Source organism: Plasmodium gallinaceum (assembly GCF_900005855.1).
Source record: "Plasmodium gallinaceum strain 8A genome assembly, contig: PGAL8A_v1_32, whole genome shotgun sequence".
NCBI lineage: Eukaryota > Apicomplexa > Aconoidasida > Haemosporida > Plasmodiidae > Plasmodium > Plasmodium gallinaceum.
In genome coordinates, this window is record NW_021628338.1 from 438,252 (window position 1) to 463,405 (window position 25,154).

A 25,154-nucleotide genomic window follows, 5' to 3' on the forward strand; every position below is an offset into this window, starting at 1 on the left:
AGTTTAGTGAAGTTTCCTGAATTTCTTAAAAGCCATAAAAAATAAAATGTTGAAAATCAAATAAAGAAATGAAAGCATGAATGAACAAAAAAGAACATTATTTTTTATGTATTTTATTATAGACACATTTTCTTAATTTTTATATTTTTAATATTTAACTTTTTATTTTATATTTTAATTAAACCTTATATATCTTTTAAATTTTATGTAAACCATTATATATTATATTTTATATATCTTTCAGTATCTTCTTTATATATTTATATCCTCCATATAACAAAAATAATCAATTTCATTATTTTTTTCTTCATTATAGTCATCCTTTTTAATTTTTTCTTTTAATTAATTATTAATTTGATTGTCTTCCTGTATAATTATTTGTTCATCTGATTGATTACTTGTTTGATTAATTATATGATTATCTACTTTATTATATAAAATGCTATTTATTTCATTACATATTTTTTCATCTGCATAGCTATCCATTTTTTCGTTAATCTTATCATTTGTTAGATTATTTCCTTTCATTTCTATTTTATGTTTTTCATCATCACTTGATTTTTTATTTTTAAAAGATTTAATATTTTCAACGTTTTGCATGTATAAACGACATTCACTAACATTGTCATATAAAAATATTAACAGATCAGTAAGTTTTTCCAACTTATCATCTAAATTTTCTTTTTTATTATTAATTTCCTCATAATCTTTTAATAAGTTAATATACTTATTTTTTAAATCATTCATATCGTTATTAGACATGATACAATATTCTTTTTCTTTCAAAGATAATATACTTTTAAGATTTGCATTTTCCTTTTCTGTTTTATCTGTTTTTTCTTTTAGTAACAAATAAGAGTACAAAATATTATTTATTATATCATTTTTTTTCTCAATAATATTATTTAAGTATATTTTTTCTTCTATATGTTTCATCTCTTGTTTTTCCATTTTATGTCTTAGTAAAGAAATATCTTCATTGATATTTGCTGATAATAATTTTTTCTTATCTGCTTTATTAACATAATGATTTTTTTTTTTTTTTTCTTTTTTTCCTTTTTTATTTTTTTTTTTTTCATCTTTTATTTCCCTTGATTCTAATTTTTTTCTTTCATATTTTTGTTGATTATTTTCTTTTTCTTCTTCCTTTTCCTCATTTATATTTCCGAATTCTTCTTCTTCCTCTTTATATCTGTTTACGCTTTCGTTTTCCTCTTTTATTTCATTTTTTTGTTTCTCCTTGTTTTCATCCTCTCCTTTTACTTCATTCAATTCATCTTTTTTCCCTTTTTCTTTTCTTTTGTCATTCTTATAATTTATATATTTATTATTTTCAATTGTAAGTTTTTTCTGTGATGTTCTTTTTTTTTTTTGAGCATTTTTTTTTTTATATTCATTATCTACAAATAAACCTTTTTTATTTATTGATGTTTCATCCTTTAAAGAGCTTTTTTTATATAATTGATTTTTTGACTGCTTAAAAAAGTAAGTCAATATTTTATGATGAATAAAATTTGAATAAATATAGTGAATAAAAAATATATTTTTTTCATTAGAGTAATAAAAGAAATATTTTTTTCTTCTAATATCTAATATATTTTTAATATTTTCATTCAAATTTTTTCCATTTGTAAATGAAAAATTAAAATATTTTTTATCAAAAGCATATTTGCAGAAATCGTTTAGAAAATAATATATAATATTAAAAATATCTTTTTCTATAATTATTTTTATTAATTTTTTTTTAAATTCATCATCTTTTTTTTTATATAAATAAATGCTAATATAAACACATATTAGACATTTTACTTTCTTACTTATACATTTAAAGTTTAACATTTGAAATAAAAGTTTTAAACCACATATTTTTTCATTTATTTTATTTCTGTATAATATTAAATTTAGTTTAAATGTTAAAATATGTTTAGTTATATTGTTATTTAATTTCTTTAAGTAATATTTACTCTTTTTTTTGTAACTATCTATATATAAACTGTTATAATAAATAATTTCTTCAAAATCAATTTCATAGTTTTTTAGAATTTTTTTAATCATATTATTTTCATCACTTTCTGAATTAATACTAGCTAAACTGAATACTTTAAGAAGAAATTCTAACTGTGTGAAATATTTTAGAAAAAAATTTTCTTTTCTTATAAATTTGTGATATTTATGAACAGTAATATCTTTATTATATCTTTTTTTCTTTGAATAACACTTTTTAATTATTAAAATTTTTTTTTTTAATTTATTTATATTATACATTATACAATAATAAAAGCATGTTTTCTTAAAAAAAAAAACATCATTAATGAAATTAGAAATCGCCATGTATTTTTCACATAAACACATTAAAAACTCATAAATATTCTTTTGAATTATATCATTTTTTTTATCATAAAAAAATAAAATTAATAGCAAATCTATATATTTAACTTCTTTTAATTTCTTTAAGTAGAATGTAACAACATTTTCAATATAAAAATAATTCTGTTTTTTAAAACTTGCTATTATAAAATTATTTTCCTCAATATGTATATCTAAATAATTATTTTTGTTTAATAAATTCCCTTCATTTTTATTATTATCATTAATAAAACTACTAAATAAAAAATTAACACCACAGTTCTCATCATAAAATATTAACTTACAGCATATATTAAAAATATTTATAAAATTAGTGTTTTTGAAAACTTCAATTATGTTATCATATTCTAAGAACACATTATTGCTACCATCATTATTATTTTTATTATTATTATTTTGTTTTTTTTCCATTTCATCTAAAGATTCATATGTATTATTATAATTTTTATTTGAATAATTAATGTTTTGTAAATTTTCATTACTCATGTTAATTTTTTTCATTTTTTTTTTATTATACAACATCATTTTATGTAAGTAAATAAACGTAAATTTAAAAAAAAAAAAAAAGGAGCATTGAATAAACTGACCTCTAAGAAATATGGGACTAAATTTATTTAAACTTATATCATAATTATTTTTATTATTAAATCTACATACGCTAAAAATTATATCTAAAAATATATTAATAAAGAATATAGTATTATTATAAAACTTATATAGAGATTCTTTATAGATGTATATAATTATATTATACAAATTGTTAATCAATTTAATGAATTCATGAAATATATTTAATTCATAAATATATTTTAAACCAAATTCACTATTTATTATTAAGCACTTTAAAAGTAATAAACTACTTTTAATATCTATATTTAAAGAAATGTTATCAAGATAGATCTCTACTTTATTTATATTTTCATTATTTGAAGTTTCTTTTTTCATAAAATTCAAAATATAATCATTATTTAAATTTTCCTCATCAGTAAAACTAATATATCTTTTTTCTTCATTTTCTCTTTTTTCCTCTTCTTTTTCTCCTTCATCTTCATAGTCCATTTCAGGTTCTCTTTTTTTATTATTTTCTCCTTCTTCTATTACAGTTTCACCATTCTGATACACATTTGAATTTATATTACTTTCTTTGTTAATATAATAATTTTTTTTCTCTATATTTTGATGTTCATTTTTTTTTTTTTTTGAGTTATCTAATAAAGGATTTACCTTGCATCTTCTTTCAAATGGATGTAATTCATAATTTTGTGTTTCTCTTTTTCCATTATTAATATATTTTTCTATTTTTTTTTTTTTTTTTAATTTGTTTGAAATATTAAAAATTTTTGTTCTATCAAGTATTTCTAAATTAATATCTTCAAATAAAAATTGTAAATCAGGAATTTCTTTAAATAAATAATAATGTTCTTCTCTAATTATTTTTATAATAGTTTCAATTACCCTTTCGTAAGTAATTATGTTTTTAATTTCTATATTATTTTCAGATATTAATAAAAATAATAAAATTATTTCATTTATAAGATAAGCATCTTTATTAGAATCAATTATTGATAATAGTTTGCATATAAAATTGTTTTTATGTAGTATTAGTTTATCTATATTACTTCTTATATTCTTTATTTTGTTGCTTCTAAACATAATTAAAAATATATTTTCTTCACAGAATTTTATTTTTTTCTTTTTTTTTTCTTCATCAAAATCTTCATCAATCGAAATAAAATTACTTGAAATATCAGAACTGAAATAATTATAGTTTTCATATTTATCTTCATCACTAGTAGAATTAATCTGAATTTCAGAATTTGTTAACTTTTGATTTTTCAATATATCCTCTTTATTCTGATTAAATTCACTTTTCTTTTTATTAGAATTTGATGAATGGTCAGAATTATATATATTTATGTTACTTTTATCTATTTTATCTTTTTGTATTTTTTTTTTATGTTTTGAAATGATCTCATTACATGTATTTTCATTTGAAGGTAGAGAACTTTGAGAATTATAAGCTGTCTTCAACATATCTATTTTTTTATAATATTCTAATTTTTTTAAATTTTTTTTAATTATATCATCCTCATAAAATAGGTATGATCTAAATTTCTTTTTAGTTGTAATAGAAAAAAATTCCTCATTTTCATTTATATAATAATTTTCATTTTTATTTTTATAAGTTAAATTTTCATCTGAATAATTAAAAGGAAAATTAAGATAATTAATATAAAGGAATTTATTTTTTCTCAAATTATTTATAATTAATAAATAATGATCATATATTTTTTGAACAAAATTATTTTGCTCTTTTAGATTTAATTGACTTTCAGAATAGTAGTCATGGTACAATATTTGAAAACATTTTAATGAATATAAATTGAAGAAATAAGAATTAATATTATTCGAATAAAATATATTATCATACAAATAAAAATAAAAATTTATATTATCATATATATATATTTTTTGTAATAACAAAATAAGATCATATAGGATGAATATAGAATTATTGTTCTCAAAAGAGAAAATAGAAAATAACAAATCACAATTATTTGTCTCCTTAAATAAAATATTCAATTTGTTTATATATGTTTTTAATTTATTACAATCAATTTTTAGACTTTTTTTATGAAACATATCTTTATTTAAACATATTATTTTATTCAAGATTTCTAAACAGTTCAGAATTATTTCTTCAAATAAATTAAGTATATTATTTTTTGTCAAAATTTCAAATTTTTTTTTGTTACTTTTTAATTTTTCATATACATTAATTATATTTAAAATTTTGCAAAATTGTTTAATATATGATATGCTAGAATTTTCGTTATCAAAATCATTTTTTATATTCTTTATTTTTTCTGTGTACATCAAAATATTATTTGTATATGTTTTACATTCATCAATAATTATTATATTATCTTTGTTACTCTCATTTAATAAACTATCAACAACATCTTTATTATTTAAATCATGAACATATTTTAGCCATTTCTCTATATCTTCATTTTTATTTTCATTGTTTATTTTATTCTCTTTACTATTTGATTTCTGTAACTTTTTAAATAAATGATAAGCCATTTAAATTTTTATCTTTAATACAAAAAAAAAAAAAAATGTAAAAAATATATTTTCCTTATGTTTTCCTTTATACTTTTTTCTTTTTTTTAGCTAATTCATGAATTTTTTATTGATAAATTTCCTTTACAAAAAAAAAAAAAAAAAAAAAAAAATAAAAGATTTTTTACAAATGAAAAAAAAAAATAATAAAAAAAATTATATAGTAAAATAAAGTAAAAATAGAAATTTATCTTTTTATTTACCCTTCATTTTCTTATTAAAATGTTTCACATTATTAAATTGAATTTAAGTCTTTTTTTTTTTTTTTTTTTTTTTTTTTTNTTTTTTTTTTTTTTTTTTTTTTTTTTTTTTTTTTTTCCCAATAGATAGTAATGTATATATATACACATAATGATTTATTTTTTTCTTTGCATTCTAATGAATATTTATATTACTTTCTTTTTCATTATTAATTTTAACGAAGAAAGATGATGTTATTTATTTATTTTAAATCCTTTTTTACAAATCTTTTTTTTCTTTTTAATTAAAATAAAAGAATAAAATAAGAATAAATACTTAAATTATATTATTGATAAAAATATACATAATTATACTTTATTCACAGAATACAATTTATGTTGTATGATATTTGAAGAATAAATACATTTTAAAAATTTCTTTTATAAAATTCTTAATATTTATATAAGATAAATTGTTTATTTATATATTTCTTACATAATGCTTTGCAAGTCAAGTTAAATTTATTTAAAAAAAAAAAAAAAAGAAAAAGAAAAAATGTAAGTTATATTGTCTTAAAAAAAAAAAAAATAGAAAAATAAGTAAAATAAAATGAGTTCTAAAAATGTGAATATAGGAAAAAAAGAAAAACAGTATAATTTTTATTAAAGAATTATACTAATTGAAAAAGTTACAAAACTATGAAATAAACTAAATGTTTATGAGTGTAATAGAATTTTAGATAAAATGAATAGTAGGATATATAAATGTGAGAATAGGGAATTTCTTTGGCCTTTTTTTTTTTTTTTTTTTTTTTAAGGAAAATATATCATATTACATTTAATAAGTGTATTATTTGAAAAATTTTAATTATAATGAAAATATTTTTTCTATAACTAGTTATTTTTAGGATAAATATAAAATTTAAATATTATTATTGTAAAATTCTCTTATATTATTTTGATATTTACATATATTATTTAAAATAAGAAATTGCTTATGTATCGTATTATTATAAATAGAACCAAATTAAGATTTATGTTTTTCTAAAAAATACAATATATTAAAAAATTTAAACGAATTTATATGTAAATGAAATGTGGCGTCACGAAACAAAAAGAACAGTGATGTTTATATGATAAGAGGAACAAAATAAAAATAAAAAAACTTATATATTGTGCTACGTAGTGCAACAATGAAAAATATATACAAATGAATATATTACTTTCATTATAAATATTATATACTTATATATATACTTATATATATACATATATATATATACTTATATATATATATATATATATATATATACTTATACATGTATTGTATATGTATATATATATGTATATATATATGTATATATATATATATGTATAGGTATATGTATATATATATGTATAGGTATATGTATAGATATATGTATAGGTATATGTAAATGTATATTTATATGTATATGTACATTTATATGTACATTTATATGTATATATATATATATATATGTATATGTGTATGCATATATATATATATATTTTTATTCTGTTCTTAATTAATATCATGTATTAGGCACTTTTAATGCATAATAAAATAAGTTATGCAATAAAATGCGGGAGACTGTTAGAAAAATTAAATAAAAAAAAAAGAAAAATATTAAAAAAAATAACAAAAGAAAGTATTATTTTTATTAAAATATATATTGATAAATCATAAAACATGGTAATTAATAAAAATGTTAATAAAAGAGATTTTTTTCTCCTTAATAACTTTTTTTCAGTAATTCTAAAAATCATTCTACACGTAATTTTTTTTCATTATTTTACTTTATTCGAGCACTATGTAATATTTTAGAAAAATTCTTTTTTTCTAATACTATAAATATATGCATATAAGTAATTAAAATAGAAATAAAAAAAAATATATGTATATAAACATATATACATATATTTATATATATACTTTTATTATAATAATAGATGTAATGTATTACTCTTTTTTTGCTTTTGAAAGAAAATTCTATTTTATTTTTTTTTCTTTTCTTTTTCTTTAATATATAAACTAATATATTATTCTATTTATTAATAGAAAGAATTTTTGTGAAAAAAATATAATTTTATTTTATTTTTTTTTTTTTTTTTTGTTCACTATTTAAATTTAAATATGAATATTTTATTTTTGTCTTTATTTATTGTTCCACATATTTTAAGTTATTTTGGGAAATTTAGAAATGGGATATGTGCTCAATCTGTTAATGGTATTATAAAAAAAAAAAAAAAAAAAAAAAGACAGAAATTATAATTTTAAAATAAAATATAAATGTAGATAATTATATACTAGAATTTAAAAAAAACTAAAATATTTTTTTGCATATATATATATATATAGAAACATTATATTAGGGTAATGGAGTAAATAAAAACTTCCTGTAATCATTTATTTAAAAAATTGTACAAATATAAATATAATTTAATATTTTTTTATTTTTATCAGATAATAATAAATATGAATATGAAATTAATATAGATAACATTAATATTTTAAAAGAAGAAGCTTTTGAAAATCATGCATTTATTTTCTCCAATATAATATTTGAAAATTTTTATAAGAAAATATATGATGATTTTCTAAGAGTTCCTAAAGATATTAACGGCATTAGAAGTTATATCAAAAATAACGAATTATTGAAAACAATAAATAATTCTGTAAATATAATTTCCCCAAAAAGAATATCTAGAAAATTATATGAAGATTTACTCTATGATGATTACTATGATGATAATGAGAATGTTGATAGATTTGAATATGATTCTGATAATGAATATGAAGATTTTTATGACAAAGAAAGCTTTTTAGAAACTAATAATTATTACAATAATGCAGATGATCATAATGAATATGAGAACTATAATGATAATAATATAGAAGAAAGTTTTTTAGAAAAAGATAATTATAATGAAGAAATGGATGATGTATATGATCATAATCCTAATGATAATATAAATGCAGAAAGTTTTCTAGAAAAAAACGAAGGCATGAATGATGATTATGATGCATTTGAAGAAGATTACAATGAAGAGCATTATGATGATATGTATGAAGATAATAATTATTACAATAATTATGAAAAAAATGAGACTAATGAAGATAATTATTACGAAACTAATAATGGAAATAAAACATTTTTAGAGGATAATGATAATTATTCTAATGATGAAAAGTATAGTACTTTCGTTTCTCGATTTTTAGAAAAAGATGAAAGTTATAACAATAAAGATAATAATGATATAAGTAATGGAGAAAGTTTTTTTGAAAAAGGTTCACATGATAATAGATATTATGATGAGCATGATATAGATTATGATAATGATTATGATAATGATTATGAAAATGATGATAATACTTACCTTGATTCAAGCTTTTTAGAAAAAGGAAGAGGTAATGATGAATATTATGATAATTATGAAGAGGATGGTAATGATTATGAAGAAGATTATAATGAAAATGTTGATGATGAATATGGATATGATGGTAATAATACATGATAAAAATTTCAAAAAAAAAAAGTTTTTTAATAATTATTAGAACTATATATAAAATTTATAAAAGTTAAAACAATATTATTTAAAAAATAAAGAATTGAGATACTTGAAAAAAAAAAAAAAAAAATACTAATGAAAATTAAAATTTTTCTCCTAAAAAAAAAAAAATGAATAACTTTTTTAATTTATTCTTTTTAGGTTTCACAAACTCGGATGATACAAATTATGAAGAACAAATGGACATAAATGGAGATGCATTTGATAATCATCATTTAAATGAAATTAATCAAGCTCAAGATTTTCATTCTTTTATACAAACTGATGTAGACTATGTAAATAATATAATTGATAAACATAAAGATATAAAACACAATGATAAAAATGAAGGAAAAGAATTAAAGAAAGAATCAATGATTAAAAATAATAATGATGAGACTAATGAAATAACAGAAGATATTAATGATCCTAATGATGAATTAAATGAATTTATTGAAGATGATATTAAGGATACAACAACGAACGATGAAAATATCAACCCTGTTTTAAATAATGAAGATTTAACGGAAGAAGATAAAATTAAGGAAAATAATGAAGAAATGATAAATGGAGAATCTGATGACATAATAGAAAATGATAAAATGGAAGAAGGCACATTAAATGAGGAAATTCCTGAAGGTACAAATGAAGAGTTACTAGAAAATCCAATTTTCGATGAAACGTCTGATATAAATAATAATGAAGAAAAAGTCAATACATTAAAAAATGATCTAGAAGAAAATGAAAATCCAGAAAAATATTTTGAAAAATTAGATGAAGATTTAACTGATCAAGGAATTAATGAAGAAACATTATTGAAGGATAATGAAGATGTAAATGATTCTAAATTTATGCAACATAAGAAAAGAGAAAATAACATTTATCCTCATAATCATCATGCTGGTACTTCCTACAAAAAAGAAATTAATCAAAATAAGATTTCTACAAGTGATGCAAATATTGAACTCCAAGGTACATAAAAGAACAAGAATAAATAATATTTATAGAAATTTTTTTATAAAAGAAAAATTATAAATATAAAAAAAAAAGAAAAATCTTTATAAAGATTTCAATACTTATATATTTAATTATTCATAAATAAAATTTTCTTTTCTAATATCTATAATAATTTTTTTTTATAGATCACATTGAAGATGAACAAAATGATGTAACTAAATTGGAATCCCAAGAAGGTAATTTTCATAATAGTCTAAAACACAAGAATTCATATATATATATATATATATATGTGTTTACTTATATAAATATTTTATAAGAAAATTTTATCCATATTATTTTTTCTTATTTTTATTTATTTTATTTATTTATTTTATCATTTTATTTATTTATTTTATTTATTTATTTTATCTTTTTATTTATTTATTTTATGTTTTTATTTATTTCATTTATTTATTTTATTTTTTAAGAATTTAATATTCCTATTGTTATTGAAGCAAGGGAAATTCATGTTGATAATGAGAAAGGTTTATATTCATTTTTTCATTTTTTATGATCTCATTAATTTATATCATATAATAAAATATTAAAATTTTTTTTTTTTTTTTAGAAATAAATGAAAACAAATCAACTGGTTCCATGTCGATTCTAAGTTCTTTAGTTATTCTTTTGATTACCTACTTATGTTTAATGAATTAATAGAAAACAAAAAAAAAAAAAATATGTGTAAAGAAGTATAAATTTATGTATTTATTTTGTTTTATTTTTATTTTTTTTTTTTCTTTTGCACATATATTAAAAAAAGAAAAAAAGATAAACACTAATATGATAGTTGGAAAATTTCCTCAAAATTTAATGTATTTTTAGTTTTTTTAATTTTTTTATTTAGACCTTATGTTTATAAATTTAATTTTTGTTTTTGGTATTATATTTTTCCTTTTTCTTTTCTTTTTTTTGTTTTTACACCCATTATTTTTTAAAAAAAAATAACCATACAAAACTGAGAAATAATATTATCTTATATATAATGAATTTTGCATATATTACTTATTCTATAAAAATATTTTTCTTTTTAAAATTTTTTTTTTTTTTTTTTTTTAATATAATATTTTTCATGTTTCTATATATATTTTTTTTTTTTAAAATATAAACATAGATTTTCACTTAATTTTTGTTTTGTTTATAGTTTATGTATTCTTATATTTGTTTCTCTTCTATATACCTTTAACGCTTTTTTTTCTTTTTTATTTTAAAAATAAATATATTAATAAAAAGCTATAGTATTAAGAGATGTTTTAGCTTAATATTTAAATATATGATTATAAATAATTAAAACATATATTAACTCCTGTAGTGTTTCTACATATAAATATTTCAGTGATTAAAAAAAAAAATTAACGAAATAATAAAAGAATGTATTTACTATATAAAGAAACCCTTCTACATTTTTATAATTTTTTTAAATAAAAGATTAAAAAAAAACTGTAGATAAAATAAAATGAAGTATTGTTAAATTGATATTTAAGTATATATAAATAATTTAAATATTTTAATAAAACTTTCAATGCATATAATGAAAAATTAATAAAAAAGTAAAAAAAAAATTGTAGGATAAATTCATTTCTTAAATAATGTTATAAAAAAGATCCTTTTTTTTCATACAATAAGAAAAAAAAAAAAAAAAAAAAAAAAATCTTTATTATTTTTAAAAATATGATTTTTGTTAAAATAAAGTAATAACAAACAACTTGAAATTTATTTGATTAATTTTCCTTGTTATAATTTTATATAATTTAAAAAAAAACAAATACAATAATAAATAAAAAAATAAAATAAAAAAAGAGAATGTTTAACTTAAAAATAAGTAATAATAAAAAATATATTTTTTTTTTTTTTTTAAATAACTTGATATTATAGGTCTGAATACTTCTTGAATTCATTAATTAAAAAAAATAAAAAGAGGAAATCAAAATTTTAATCATAAATATTTTTTAACAAGGATATATTTTTTTAAAAGTAGATAATTTGAAAAGTTATAAAATAAATAAAATTTATTTTTTTGAAGAAATCAAGTTTAACTATTTTGTAAAACAGTAAATATAACTGTAAAATATATTTTTTAAAAAATCTCATATATACATATTGAGAGTCAAATATTAATTTAATAAAATTGAAAATGAATTTTCCTAATATATCAAAAAAGATTGTTTCACCAGTAAACCCTAATAAGTCTGGTTCATCAGATGAAAAGATTAGGGAACACATTACTGGTAATTTTGATCCGACAGCCTTAGAAAGGGGTGCTAAAGCATTAAAAGAATTAGATCAATCTTCTAATTCAAGCAAAGCTTTTGAATTAATAAAATTACAAGAATTAACAAAACAAAAAGAATACGAAAAACAAATGGAAGAATTATCATTACAGAGAGCTCAATATTTAAGTAATAGAACTAGAATTGAAAATGAAGAAAAAAGAAAAACGATAAATTATCAACAAGAGCAAGAGAGAATAACAGCTGAATATAAAACAAGATTAGAAGCAGAAGCTTATCAAAAAAAATTAATGGATCAACAAAAACAAAATGAAGAATGGCTAAGAAATCAACATGAACAATATTTAAGGCAAGAAAATATAAGAAAAAGAAATGAACTAGAATTATTAAATTTAAAAATGAAGCAGATAAGAGAAGAAAAATCCTTAGAAAGAGAAAATATGAAAGCAAAAATACAAGAAGAAAATAAAGGTTTAATAGAAAGAGAAAGAAAAAATTTAGATATTCATTTAAAAACATTAAGAACAAAAGCAGATGAAGAAAGGAAAACAAAATTAGAAAGTATAAATAAATATTTTGAGCAAATAAATAATTCTATGTTTTTATTTTTAAATGATAAACAAAAGTTATATAGGTTTGTACTTACAATTACACTAACATCCATTGGAATATATACAACTAAACATACTACGCGAGTTATTAGAACATATGTAGAAACAAAATTAGGTAAACCAAAATTGATTAGAGAAACGTCTTTGTGGCATATTAACAAATTTTTTGATTTATTCAATTTAAAAAAAAATTTCTCACTATTTAAGAATTTTATAACAAAAAAAGATAAAAACAAAAATATTTTTGATCAAATAGTATTAAATGAAGAATTACAAGAAAAATTAACTTGGTCAATTAACAGTTTGAAAAATTCAAAAAAATATGATCTTTATTTAAAAAATATTTTATTACACGGACCTCCAGGAACAGGAAAAACGCTTTTTGCTAAAACTTTATCTTATTTTAGTAATTTTGATTATATAATTATAAATGGTGGAGATGTTAGTGCATTAGGTGTTCATGCATCTGTTGAATTGAATAAAATTTTTGAATTTATTAAAAAAAGAAAAAATAAAAAATGTATAATTTTTATTGATGAAGCGGAAGCATTTTTAAGAAAAGGAAGAAATGAATCATCTCCCCATTTTTCAGAAAGTCTTAGAAACGCTTTAGCTTCATTTTTATTTCATACAGGAAATGAATCAAAAAAATTTTCAGTAATCCTAGCAACAAACTGTAAGGACATTTTAGATACAGCTGTTATTGATAGAATTGATGAACAATACAACTTTGATATTCCAAAGGTTAAAGAAATTAAAAGGATGCTTTCTTATTATTTTAATAAATATGTTTTTCCTTTAAATAAGTATAATATTGTTATTGATACTTGCATTAATGATCATTATTTAAATGAATTATCAAATAAATTATATGGTTTATCTGGTAGACAAATATCTAAGCTATGTTTAAATATTCAAAATTGTGTTTTTGGTAGTAATTCTAAAATTGTTTCAAAAGAGTTAATTGATTTAATAGTCAACTGGAACTTAAGCAATTCATTTGATAAAAATCAAAAAGATGAAAATCGTTCAAGCATAAATTCAAATGAAAATAAATCAAGTTCAGATTTCTTGAATAACACAAATGAAAATAATTCTAAAAATGACCATCCATATAAAGAAAAAAACAAATATTTCATTAATAACAAGTTGTAAAATTATATTTAAAAAAAAATAAATAAAAAAAAAAAGGAAGTTAATTATAATTTTTTTAAATAGACTTACTACATTTTTGTCATATATTATATATATACTTACACATATCTCTTATATTTTTTTTAAATAATCAAATATTGCAATCTACTTATTAATATTTATTTTATATTTATTAATTTATATATTTATTAATTTATATATTTATTAATTCATATATATATATATATTTTTTAATTATTTCTATTAATATGATTTGTTAAATTTCATTTATTTGTTTTTAAAATCAAAACCTAAAACAAATTATTTATTTATATATATATATGTTTATATTTATATATTACACGTTATAAATTTAATAATTTAAATTTAAAAATATAAAGATTACTTATAAAATTTATTTAAGAGCATTTTTTTATTTGCATACTTGTCAAATTAATTTTTTATGTTTATGAAAAAAAAAGAAAAATAAAATAAAACATTTAAGTAATTATTAAGTAAAAATTTTTCAATAAATTTGAACGACATTACATATTAAAAATATAATTAAAAACTTTTCAAGCATATAATATACTTAAAATTTGATATAAAAAAATATATATTAAAAATCATCTAGAACTATTTTATCTTTTAAAAGCTCATTTTACATATATTTTTTTTAAAATTTTTAAACACTATTTTTATGTTTACAGAACTTATATTTCTATCAAAAAAGCTTATTTAAAATATAACTTCAAAGTTTCTTATCTTTTAATTTATTCTACAGAAATCTATAAAACGCTTAGTAGTAATATGAATTTTTAAATTATTATCTTCTATCTATTTTTAATATTTTAATTTTGCATTTCATTGAAGACCATATGAAAAAAACATCATTTTAATAACAATATTCGATGAAATGAATATATATTTTATAAATTAAACATTAATTAGATGAAAATTGTAATTATTATTCTTATTATTTCTAGTCCTAAAATTTTATAAAATTTAATAAAGCATTTTTTTATATTTTTTTTCTGAAAATTTATTAAGACGTTTATTGAAAATTTATAACTATTTATAACAATGAAAAAAAAAAAAAAAAAAAAAAAATTTTAAATAATTTTATTTAATGTATGATGCCTATATGAAATTTTTATTATAAGAAAAAAAAAATAAAATAATGGCTTTTCTTTTATTTTTCTGAAATATAATATATTTTAATAAATTATCTTTGCCATAATATAATTAAAATTTTCTATTAAAAAGAACTATAATAATAATTTTTTTTTTTTTTTTTTTTTTTTTTTTACCTTGTTAAAAATATTCAGATGGTATAATTTCAGTAGAATAAGATATTTTAATATATAAAGAAAAGAAAGAAAAAACAAAAGAAGTAAAAAGCAGAGAATGTATATTCAAATGAAGGTATATATCTTTTATTTATTACTACATGTATATATTTTTTTTATGAATTTTATTTAAACTTAAAATATTTGAAGAAAAAAGAAAAACAAAAATAAGTTCAAAAAGGTGGACAATAAATTATAAAAATAAGAATTACAATGCTTAGATGAGATTAAATAATAAAGACAAATTTAAGTGTATTAAGGAACAATTAAAAATAATTTTTTTTTAATGAATCACCATTTACGGAATCGAATAATTTTATAAGAAAAAATTGAATAATCAACATAATATGCTATATGTGATTTAAAGTATATATATATATATATATATATAAATATATTGATAATATTTTGGAAAAATGATTTAAAATTTTTATTGATAATAAAAAAAAAAAAAAAAAAAAAATAATTTGAATAAATCAATGGAAGTTATAGGTGAGGGATGTAAAGTGATTGTTTTAAGAAAAACTGATTTAGAAGAAGAAAAAACAAAAATACACATTGATAATTTAAAAAATTTATATAAAGAATTAGATATTGTTAGCTATGATACTTCTTTTAAAAATATTATTTTCTTTTATATATATTTTCATTTATTTAAACATATACATTTTTATAGTTACATTTTTATAAAAAATTCTGTCATAAAAATTGTTAAAAAAAATGAAATAAAAAATTTTAATATAGCTTTACAACACAACTGGGTGAAAAAATTAAGTTATAATAAATCAAAAATATTTGACAATAGATTTTTCGCTTATAATAATTTTGTTGTTTTTTATCCACATTTTACGAAAATTATAAGAAAAACAATTGATTTGTACCATGATGAGAAAAAAAAAACTTTAAAAAAAATACTGATAAATAAAAAAAACTCAGATAGTATAATTGAAAAAAAATTCAGTAAAATAAAAAATATTCCTAATTATATTACATCAGTAAAAAACATTTTTAATTTAAAGAAGGATATATTAAACTATTTTAAAAAACTAAGTAATAATATTCTTCAGTTTTTAATAATATTTTATACTAGAAAACTAACAAAAATAGCTAATAAAAAAAAGAAAAATAAGTATATGTTTAAAGAAATTTATAATTCTCATGATTTTATTTATAATAGTAATTCTAAAAAAAATGATTTTGGTTATTTAGAAGAAAATTTATTCTCCACTCCATCATATATTTTAGGAAATGAGAAAAATAATAAAATGAACACTATATTGAATAAGAAGAATAGAAATAAAAATGAAAAATATGTAAATGATAAAATACAAAATAAAACAAAGAAGAATATTATTAACCATAACAATGAGCATAATGACATATTAAATTCATCAAAGAAAGATATAAAAGGAATATACAAAATAGATAAAATTTATAATAGTAATGTTTTTAATAATAATGATGAAAAGAAAATAGAAAAATTGGATGATATGTATATAAGTATTGAACTCAAATTAAAATGTGGTATCTCTGATTATAAAAATATGTTTGACAGGTATAATATACAGCAACTAATTAAAAAAAAAAATGAAAATATAAAATATCCATCTTTATATATACCTAGTAACTTTTTTAATCTTCATTACTTGGATATTTTTACTAATTTAAATTATATTTTTTTATTTAAAAGTAATAATATAAATTTTTATATAAATAATAAAAAATATGAAAATACTTCCCCTTATTTTTTTAATTATTTAAGTAATATTTTTTTTAATAATTCCACACATTTACTCATAAGTGAATCGCATGATTTTTATTTCAATTATTTAAATGAATATAAAAATACAAGAAGTTTTTTATTCTATACTTCAGATAAACAAAACAAGAAAACTTGTAAAAAAAATAAGATAAAACATTTCAGAAATAAATTAAATCATTCAAAAAGTATAAATAATTATTTAGATTTTAGAAAGAATGTTTTTATTAATGAAGACTTTATTTTACACAAAAATAAAATCAAAGAAAATTATGAATATTCACATAATTGTCAAATAAAGAAATATAATAAAAAAGGATTTAATTTTAAAGAAATATCGAGATCTTCCTATGAAAGTTGTATATTTAGCAATTATTTTTACATAAAATATATTTTATGTAGATCTTTTGATAATAATATGAAAGTATTATACTCAAGAGAAAAAGAACATTACAATATTTTTTCGAATAAATTGTTATATTTTTTGTGTTATAAAAATATTTATAATAATATAATGAGATATTATAAAAAATGGTTTTACTTAAATGAGAAGAAATGTTATGTAATAAATGAACATAACTTAAAAGATAAATTGAATATTACTTCTCAAAAAGAAAATATAAATAAAAATAATAAATTGGAGAATTATGAATGTTATGAAATGAATAAAGAAAAGATATATAATTTTAACTCATCAAATTTATTTAATAAGTCTTCTTTTTTTTTTATACACATATTTAATTTGTTTTTTATAAAAAAGAAACATCTTAACAGAAAATATAACACATTTTACATAAATGAGAATAGTAACATAAGAATATTTAAAAAAAAATGTATGGAAGTAAAAAAATATTATAATCAATTTTATAATGTATATAAAAAAGTAAGTGAAAAGTTTAAAAAGAAAATTTCTATATTATCAAAGAGCGAGATAGAGTTGAAAAAAAAAATATATAAAAAAATTAAAGGTAAAGCAAAAAAAAACTTTTTATATAAAATAAATAAAAAATTATATTATTTATATAATAAAAAATTCAATAAAAAGTATTTTTTTAATTTTCTTATAATATACAAATTAAATATAATAAAAAAATATATTAATAGTGTTGTATATTCTCTAATTAATATAATGAAAAAAGTAAAAATTATACTCCTAAAGAAAATATATAAGAATATTTGTGAAAACGTAATTTGCTTTTTTAATAGATTAAATAAATTTTTTATTAAAAAGATGGAAGCTAAATATAAAATAAGTGAAAATAAGGAAATATTAGAAAATAAAGATTTCATTAAAAATGTTCATTACAGAAGTTTAAAAATTGAAAAAAATCCTTATGAAATAAGCAAAAATAATGAAATTTTATTAATTTTATCAACTATTGTTAGAAAGGAAAGATATCTATTTTATAAGTTATTATATTTTCAATGCTTTAACGCAGGACAAGTTCAATTAATTTATTGTATGATGAATTTCATCAAAATATTCGAAAAAATGTTCGATTTGAATATGAGTGAGGAATTTTTTAATAATTTCGAATACTATAATAAAAGTCTAAATAATATTTTTAATATAAACACAAATTATTACATTAAGAAAAACAAATATTTGCTACATGTGATTAATACAAAGAAAATTAAAAGGTTGGCAGATTATATTTTTAATTCAAAAAAAAAAAAAAGGGAAAATATAAAATATAGCTCATTTATTTATTTACAAAATTCTCATTTTATTTTAGGAAATGAAATTTTAATAGATGCAATGAATATATTTAATAAAGTTACTAATTATAAATTCAATGATTTAAGAATAGAAATGAAAAAAAATACAAGAAAATTATATATGGAATTATGTAAGCAAAAAGTTTATAAAAAAAAAGAATATTATTTTAGGTATAATCATAAAAAAAAAAAATATAAAAAACAAGTCCGAAAAATTTTAAGTAATGAATCGTTAATAACTATTGACCATTTTCAATATTTAACAAATAAGTCATTTGTTGATATTTTCAATAGTGTGAATTATTCCAAAGGAACAAGAATAAATAAAAAAGTTTTATATATTTATAAAAGTATGATATATTTTATTTGTCGTTTTTTAATAAGCAAAACATTTTGTGATCATAGCACAATATTTAATATATATTCCAAAGGTGATAACTTGTATGATCAAAACACTTCAATATTTTTAAGAAATAATCGTTTTAAATTATTAATTTTAAATAAAACTAACAATAATGTTACTATCAAAAAAAATTACAATACTAAGAAATTTAATTGCCAAAATGAAAATCAATATAAAAATGCTTCAGAAAAAATGAAAAAAAAATACATAACAAAAAATACATTTTATACACATTTCCATCCATCTTTTAAAACTCATTTAAAAAGAAGGAAATTAAGATATAATAGTAAAATTAATAAGAAACTTCAAAAAATTTTAATAAATAAATATATAAAGGAAAAAAATAAACAAATATTTTATCGTATAAGTTTAATTGATTTATCTATTAAATCAATAAATAAAATAGACTACTGGACAAAACAAATGGGTGATATTATATCTACCCATAAAAAATTTTGTTTCAATTAACTTTTGATTTTAATAAGGTTTTATTATTTTAGTTTTCTTTTTTTTATTTTTATTTTTATTTTTTTTGTTTGTTTTATTTGTTGTTGTTTTTTTTTTTTTTTTTCATTTTTAATGAAAATATTTTATTAATTAAAGTATTCATATATGTTTTTATGTTAGCACTTATTATTTCTAATTCAATTTTTGGGATTAATTTTTTTTTATTTTTTATTTGTAAATTTTTAATATTATATGGATTATCAAAATTTTTATATTGTTTTTATTTTTATATTTTATTTCTTATTTTTTTATAATTTTAATTTCTTAAAAAAATACATTTAATACAAAAACTTTTAAATTAATTTTTTAATTACTTTTTAATTACCACAAAAATTACAAATTTCTCGTTTTTTTAAAATAATGAAGATATATGTTAAAAAAAAAAATAAATTTATAATTAAAAGAATATAAATTAATATTTTTAAAATAAAATTTAAAATTAAAAAAAAAATAAAATATATTTATAAAATAATTCATTCTTTTAATTTTATTTATTTATATATATGATAGTATAAAGAAAACAAATTAACAATTTTATTTTTATTTATGAAGTGTAAACATATTAAAAGAATTTTTTATATTTATTTGCATTTATGAGTAATTTTTTTTTATATGTTTAATTACAAATTTTTGTATTCTTTTTAACGATAAAAATGTTTGAATTTTTTTCATGATGTTACGTGAATGTCATTTATATTTTTAATTATAATAAAACATTTTTTTTAGTTTTTTTTTTTTTTTTTTTTTTTGTTTTTCATAATATTTTAAAGAAAATTTATAAATGGAAGAGAGTAAAGGAAGAATTAAGCTAAAAATAAATATAGGGAACGATGAAGATAATAATGTTAAAATAACAGAACAAAAAAGTTCCATTGTGAGTGATGATAATCATAGTAAAGAAAATATAAAAGATGATAATAGTTATATATCAGACAAAAAATTAAAAGAAAAAAATTTAGAAAAAAAAATTATTTCTATTATTTCTAAATTGACAAAAATTTCTTGCATATGTGAAAATAAAAGAAACAATTTAAATAATGATGATAATGCAAAAATGTGTAAAAAATTAGTTAAACAAATGTATAAATATGAAAAATGTTTAATAAATTTAAATTCATATATAAATGATAAAAATCACAATTTAGATGATATAACATTTCCTAGTGGTTTAATAAAAGCAATTGATAATTATATAAGTGGTGATACTTGGATATATAAATACTTATTATTAGAATGTAAGAAACATAATGATAAATATCGTAATTTAATACAAAACATTTCAGCTTTTAATAGTACACTAAAAAGTAAAATAGTAAATAATAATATAAATGATATAACGATGCCAATCTACGCTGGAGTTTCAGAAAAAAAATTAAGTTTTCTAAAAAATGACGAAAAAAATTATTATAAAAATGTTCATATTCCTAAAGAATTAGCTGAACATTATTTAAAGAATTTTAAAAAAAGAAAAATAGAAGAACCCTAAATATTTTTTATTTTATTTTTAATTTTTGATAAAATTTTAAGTACTGAATTTTTTTTTTCCCATGTAAAAAAAAAAAAAAATAAAGGAAAATAACAATATTTATTAACCATATAGGTTATTTAAAAATAAAAAGCAAAAAATATTAAAAATTATAAATGAGTTATGAAAAAATATGAGTTGAATTAAAATCTTATTGCTTTATCTCACTTTCTACATATATACTGTTTTTTTTTTTTTTTTTTTTTGTTTGTCTATTATATATATATATACTTTTTTTTTATCTAAAAAGTTATCAATATTCAAGAGAAATTTATACTGCAAAATGAGATATCCAAGTAACTTTATAATATTTTTTAATTGTAAAAGAAAATTATAATTATATTTTTTTTTAAAAAACATGGTTTTTTTCTTTATTCACATTAGATAATATTTAAAAGTAATATAGTTATCAAATTTAATTCAAAAAAAGAAGACATTTATCTTTGTAATTCTCAAATGTGTTATTTACATAAGTTACATGTTCAATTTAATGTTAATAATATTAATTTTTTTATATAAAGAATATTATTATTTAAATTTAAAAAATGATTAATTATTAGATAAATAAAAACACTTCAGTATTGTAAAAAAGGAAATTGTTTAGATATATTTCAATTTTGGGGTTATTTTTATAAATTCTAAAAAAAGTTTTATAGTTTTATAAACTAATATTTTAAGAAAAAATATAACATTAAATATAAATTTAGAGCATTACTTAATAATTTATTTATTAATAGAGAAAACAAAAATTTTGTTTCTTTTTTTTGTATTGCAAAAAGATCATATATGTTAGAATTATAATAAGTAAAAAAATGTTGTATAAGTATATTGACATTCTGAAAGATATCCTTAGTAACAAAATAAAAAAATATTTTTCTTTTTATTTCTTCTTATTTCTTTTTATTTCTTTTTATTTTTTTTTTATTTCTTTTTATTTCTATATATATAATTCATCTTATACATAGATTTATTTTGTTTTCCAATATATTTATGTCATTTATTGTATGTTTTGTATTTTTGTTTGTTTTTTCTTTCTTTTTTTTTTTTTTTTTTCTAATTTTTTATTATATATTATTAATATTATAGTGAAAAAAAAGTTTAAAAATCTAATTTATTAAATGTTAATTTTAATGTTTAAAAATATAAAAAAATAGTATGGTAATTCTCACAAATTTTCAGTTAAGTGCCCCTTTAATATATATGCATTTTCCATTTAAGATATAAAAAAAAAAAGAAATGTTTTTTTTTTTTTATAAAGTTATCCTTAGAGAAACAAAAATAATTACTCTTTATTCAAAATAATACATATGTAAGTTTAATTAATAAACATTATAAAATGTATTATAATTTTACACTTTTTTTTTTTTTTCTTTTTGTATTTTTTTTATCTTGAGGACAGCATAAAAAATTGAGGTGTAATATATAGAAAATATATTTAAAAAAAGTAATGTATATAATAAATAGATTTATATGATTAAATAAAATTTATTTTTTTTATATTTATATTTTTTTTTATTATATTTGTAAAAAATAGTACAACGTTTTTCTATTTTTTTTTTTTTTTTTTATTTATGGTACTATTATATGAAAATTTTTTTTTTTCTAATATTGTGAAATTTATATAATTTTTTCAAATATATAAAAACTTTAAAAAATTAAACATAAATACATTAATTTATATTTTATATTTTACAGATGTAAAGTCTTTTCTTTTTTTATCTGTAAATTTTTATGGTCTATAAAAACATTTTTTTTTTTTTTTTTTTTTGTTAATATTGTGCATTTTGTAAACAAAATATTTATATCAAAACAAAAATGTAGAATAACTCATTATGTTGTAAAAACTAATATATAAGATATTCTTTATTAATGATGTGCAATTTAATTTTTTTTTTTTATTTAAAAAATATTTTCTATTATTGATAAATATATATAAAAGTAGAAAAGAAAAAAAAATTATTTTTACTAGATTAGACAATATTAAATTAAATGAAAAAAAATTTAAAGAATTTTTGCATCCTAATTTTTTAATTTTTATTTTGTTTTTTATCAATAGTTTAAGAATAAATCAAAATTTTACAATTTTTTTATTTTTCACTTTTTTTTTTTTTTTTTTTTTTTTTTTTTTTTTTTTTGTAACACAGTTTTTTGATGAATTTTAAATTTCGTTATTGTTAATTATGAAAACATACTTTATAAAAAAGATTGAATGAAATAAAAGGAAGTTTACTTTTTTAATTTAGCAGGATTCTAAGTGTTTAGAAGTTTTTTTTTTATTTCTCAAAATATCTTTAAAGATGTTAGCTTAAGGACTAATATGGAATTTTTCGTAAAATATAAATTTTTTTTTTTTTTTTTTTAATCATTAAACAAAATTAGAAAATATATTAATAACAAGATAACATATATGTACATTATTTTTTTATTTATATTTTTAAATTGAACTTAAGTGTAGAATATAAATTTAAATAGTGTTCGATTATATATATTTAAAAAACTTGTAATATTTAATATAAAATTTCTTTTTATTTATTGCAAATTTTATATTTATATATTTTAATGATGTATAAATAGTTAATATATATTTTTCCTTCATATATTTATTTCTATTAAAGTATAACATGAAAGAAGAAACTGATTAAATTTCTCATTTATATTTGTAGATATAAAATTTTGAAACTATATAATATTTTTTTATAAATAAAGTTTGTACATACACAATTACTTTATTTTCTTATACATTATGTTAAAATATTAGAATATAAAACATTTTTGTTTAAATTATTTATGAAAATATTTAATTCTTAATTATTTTTTAAATTGAAAGATCATATAAATTGTAAAACATCAAATTAAATTTTTTTTATAGATATTTTTTATTTTATTGTGTTTGATTTTTTTTTTTTTTTTTTTTTTCTTGTCATTAATATATGTATTAAGAATTCTTTATTTTTAATATTGTTTTTCTGTATGAATTTTTTATAGTTTTATTAAAAACATAACATTTTATAATAACAATATGCTTTGCATATATATATATATATATTGTTTTATAGTAGTTTTTTTTTAAAAAAAGAATGCCACACGAATATTTTTTAAATATTTATTTATATGCACAATAAATTTGTAGAAGAAAGAGTATTTATTTATATATATTTTTTTCTTTTTTTTTTTTTTCATTTTATATGATACTCATATATATATATATATACTCTATTACTTTTTATTTTAGATCTATTTCTTTTCATTTTAATATTTTTTTTAACTTCTCTTATTTTATATACTTGATATTATTATATATGTTTTATTTTTTTTTTTTTTTTTTTTTTCCTTTCAATTTTAATAGTTTTTTCTTCTATATATTTTGCATAAAAAATACAATATTTGTAAATTAAAAAAAATAATTAAGATACTTATATATAGTTATACATATAAATTTTATTACTCTAAATATATTATTCATAAGATAAAAATATAACAAATTTTTTAAATAATTTTTAGGCTATTAGATGAATGATTAAATATTTTTAAGTATATATTTACATATATCATTATATTTTTTTTTAAAAAAATTTGAGATCTCCACAAAAAAAAAAAAAAAAAAAAAAAAAAAAAAAAAAAAAAAAAAAAAAAAAAAAAAAAAAAAAAAAAAAAAAAAAAAAAAAAAAATAAAAA

General features: G+C 16.2%; 5 protein-coding genes across 5 annotated transcripts; 4 read left to right on the forward strand and 1 right to left on the reverse strand.

Annotated features, from left to right (window-relative positions):
• Window positions 1-342: 342 nt before the first annotated feature.
• PGAL8A_00047300 (conserved Plasmodium protein, unknown function) lies at window positions 343-5,454 on the reverse strand (the record flags this gene model as incomplete). Its single annotated transcript, XM_028674487.1, has 1 exon — window positions 343-5,454. The coding sequence occupies one exon, from the start codon at window positions 5,452-5,454 to the stop codon at window positions 343-345; it is 5,112 nt and encodes a 1,703-aa protein (XP_028530835.1).
• Window positions 5,455-7,827: 2,373 nt separating this feature from the next.
• RAMA (rhoptry-associated membrane antigen, putative) lies at window positions 7,828-10,898 on the forward strand (the record flags this gene model as incomplete). Its single annotated transcript, XM_028674489.1, has 6 exons — window positions 7,828-7,921; window positions 8,158-9,195; window positions 9,405-10,214; window positions 10,385-10,435; window positions 10,670-10,726; window positions 10,810-10,898. The coding sequence occupies 6 exons, from the start codon at window positions 7,828-7,830 to the stop codon at window positions 10,896-10,898; spliced, it is 2,139 nt and encodes a 712-aa protein (XP_028530836.1).
• A 1,477-nt stretch (window positions 10,899-12,375) lies between these two features.
• On the forward strand, window positions 12,376-14,238 carry PGAL8A_00047500 (AAA family ATPase, putative; the record flags this gene model as incomplete). Its single annotated transcript, XM_028674490.1, has 1 exon — window positions 12,376-14,238. One exon carries the CDS (start codon window positions 12,376-12,378, stop codon window positions 14,236-14,238), a length of 1,863 nt encoding a protein of 620 aa, XP_028530837.1.
• A 1,807-nt stretch (window positions 14,239-16,045) lies between these two features.
• Window positions 16,046-19,915, forward strand: PGAL8A_00047600 (conserved Plasmodium protein, unknown function; the record flags this gene model as incomplete). The annotated part of the gene is made up of 1 exon (XM_028674491.1): window positions 16,046-19,915. One exon carries the CDS (start codon window positions 16,046-16,048, stop codon window positions 19,913-19,915), a length of 3,870 nt encoding a protein of 1,289 aa, XP_028530838.1.
• An 820-nt stretch (window positions 19,916-20,735) lies between these two features.
• PGAL8A_00047700 (conserved Plasmodium protein, unknown function) lies at window positions 20,736-21,440 on the forward strand (the record flags this gene model as incomplete). Its single annotated transcript, XM_028674492.1, has 1 exon — window positions 20,736-21,440. The coding sequence occupies one exon, from the start codon at window positions 20,736-20,738 to the stop codon at window positions 21,438-21,440; it is 705 nt and encodes a 234-aa protein (XP_028530839.1).
• Window positions 21,441-25,154: the final 3,714 nt, after the last annotated feature.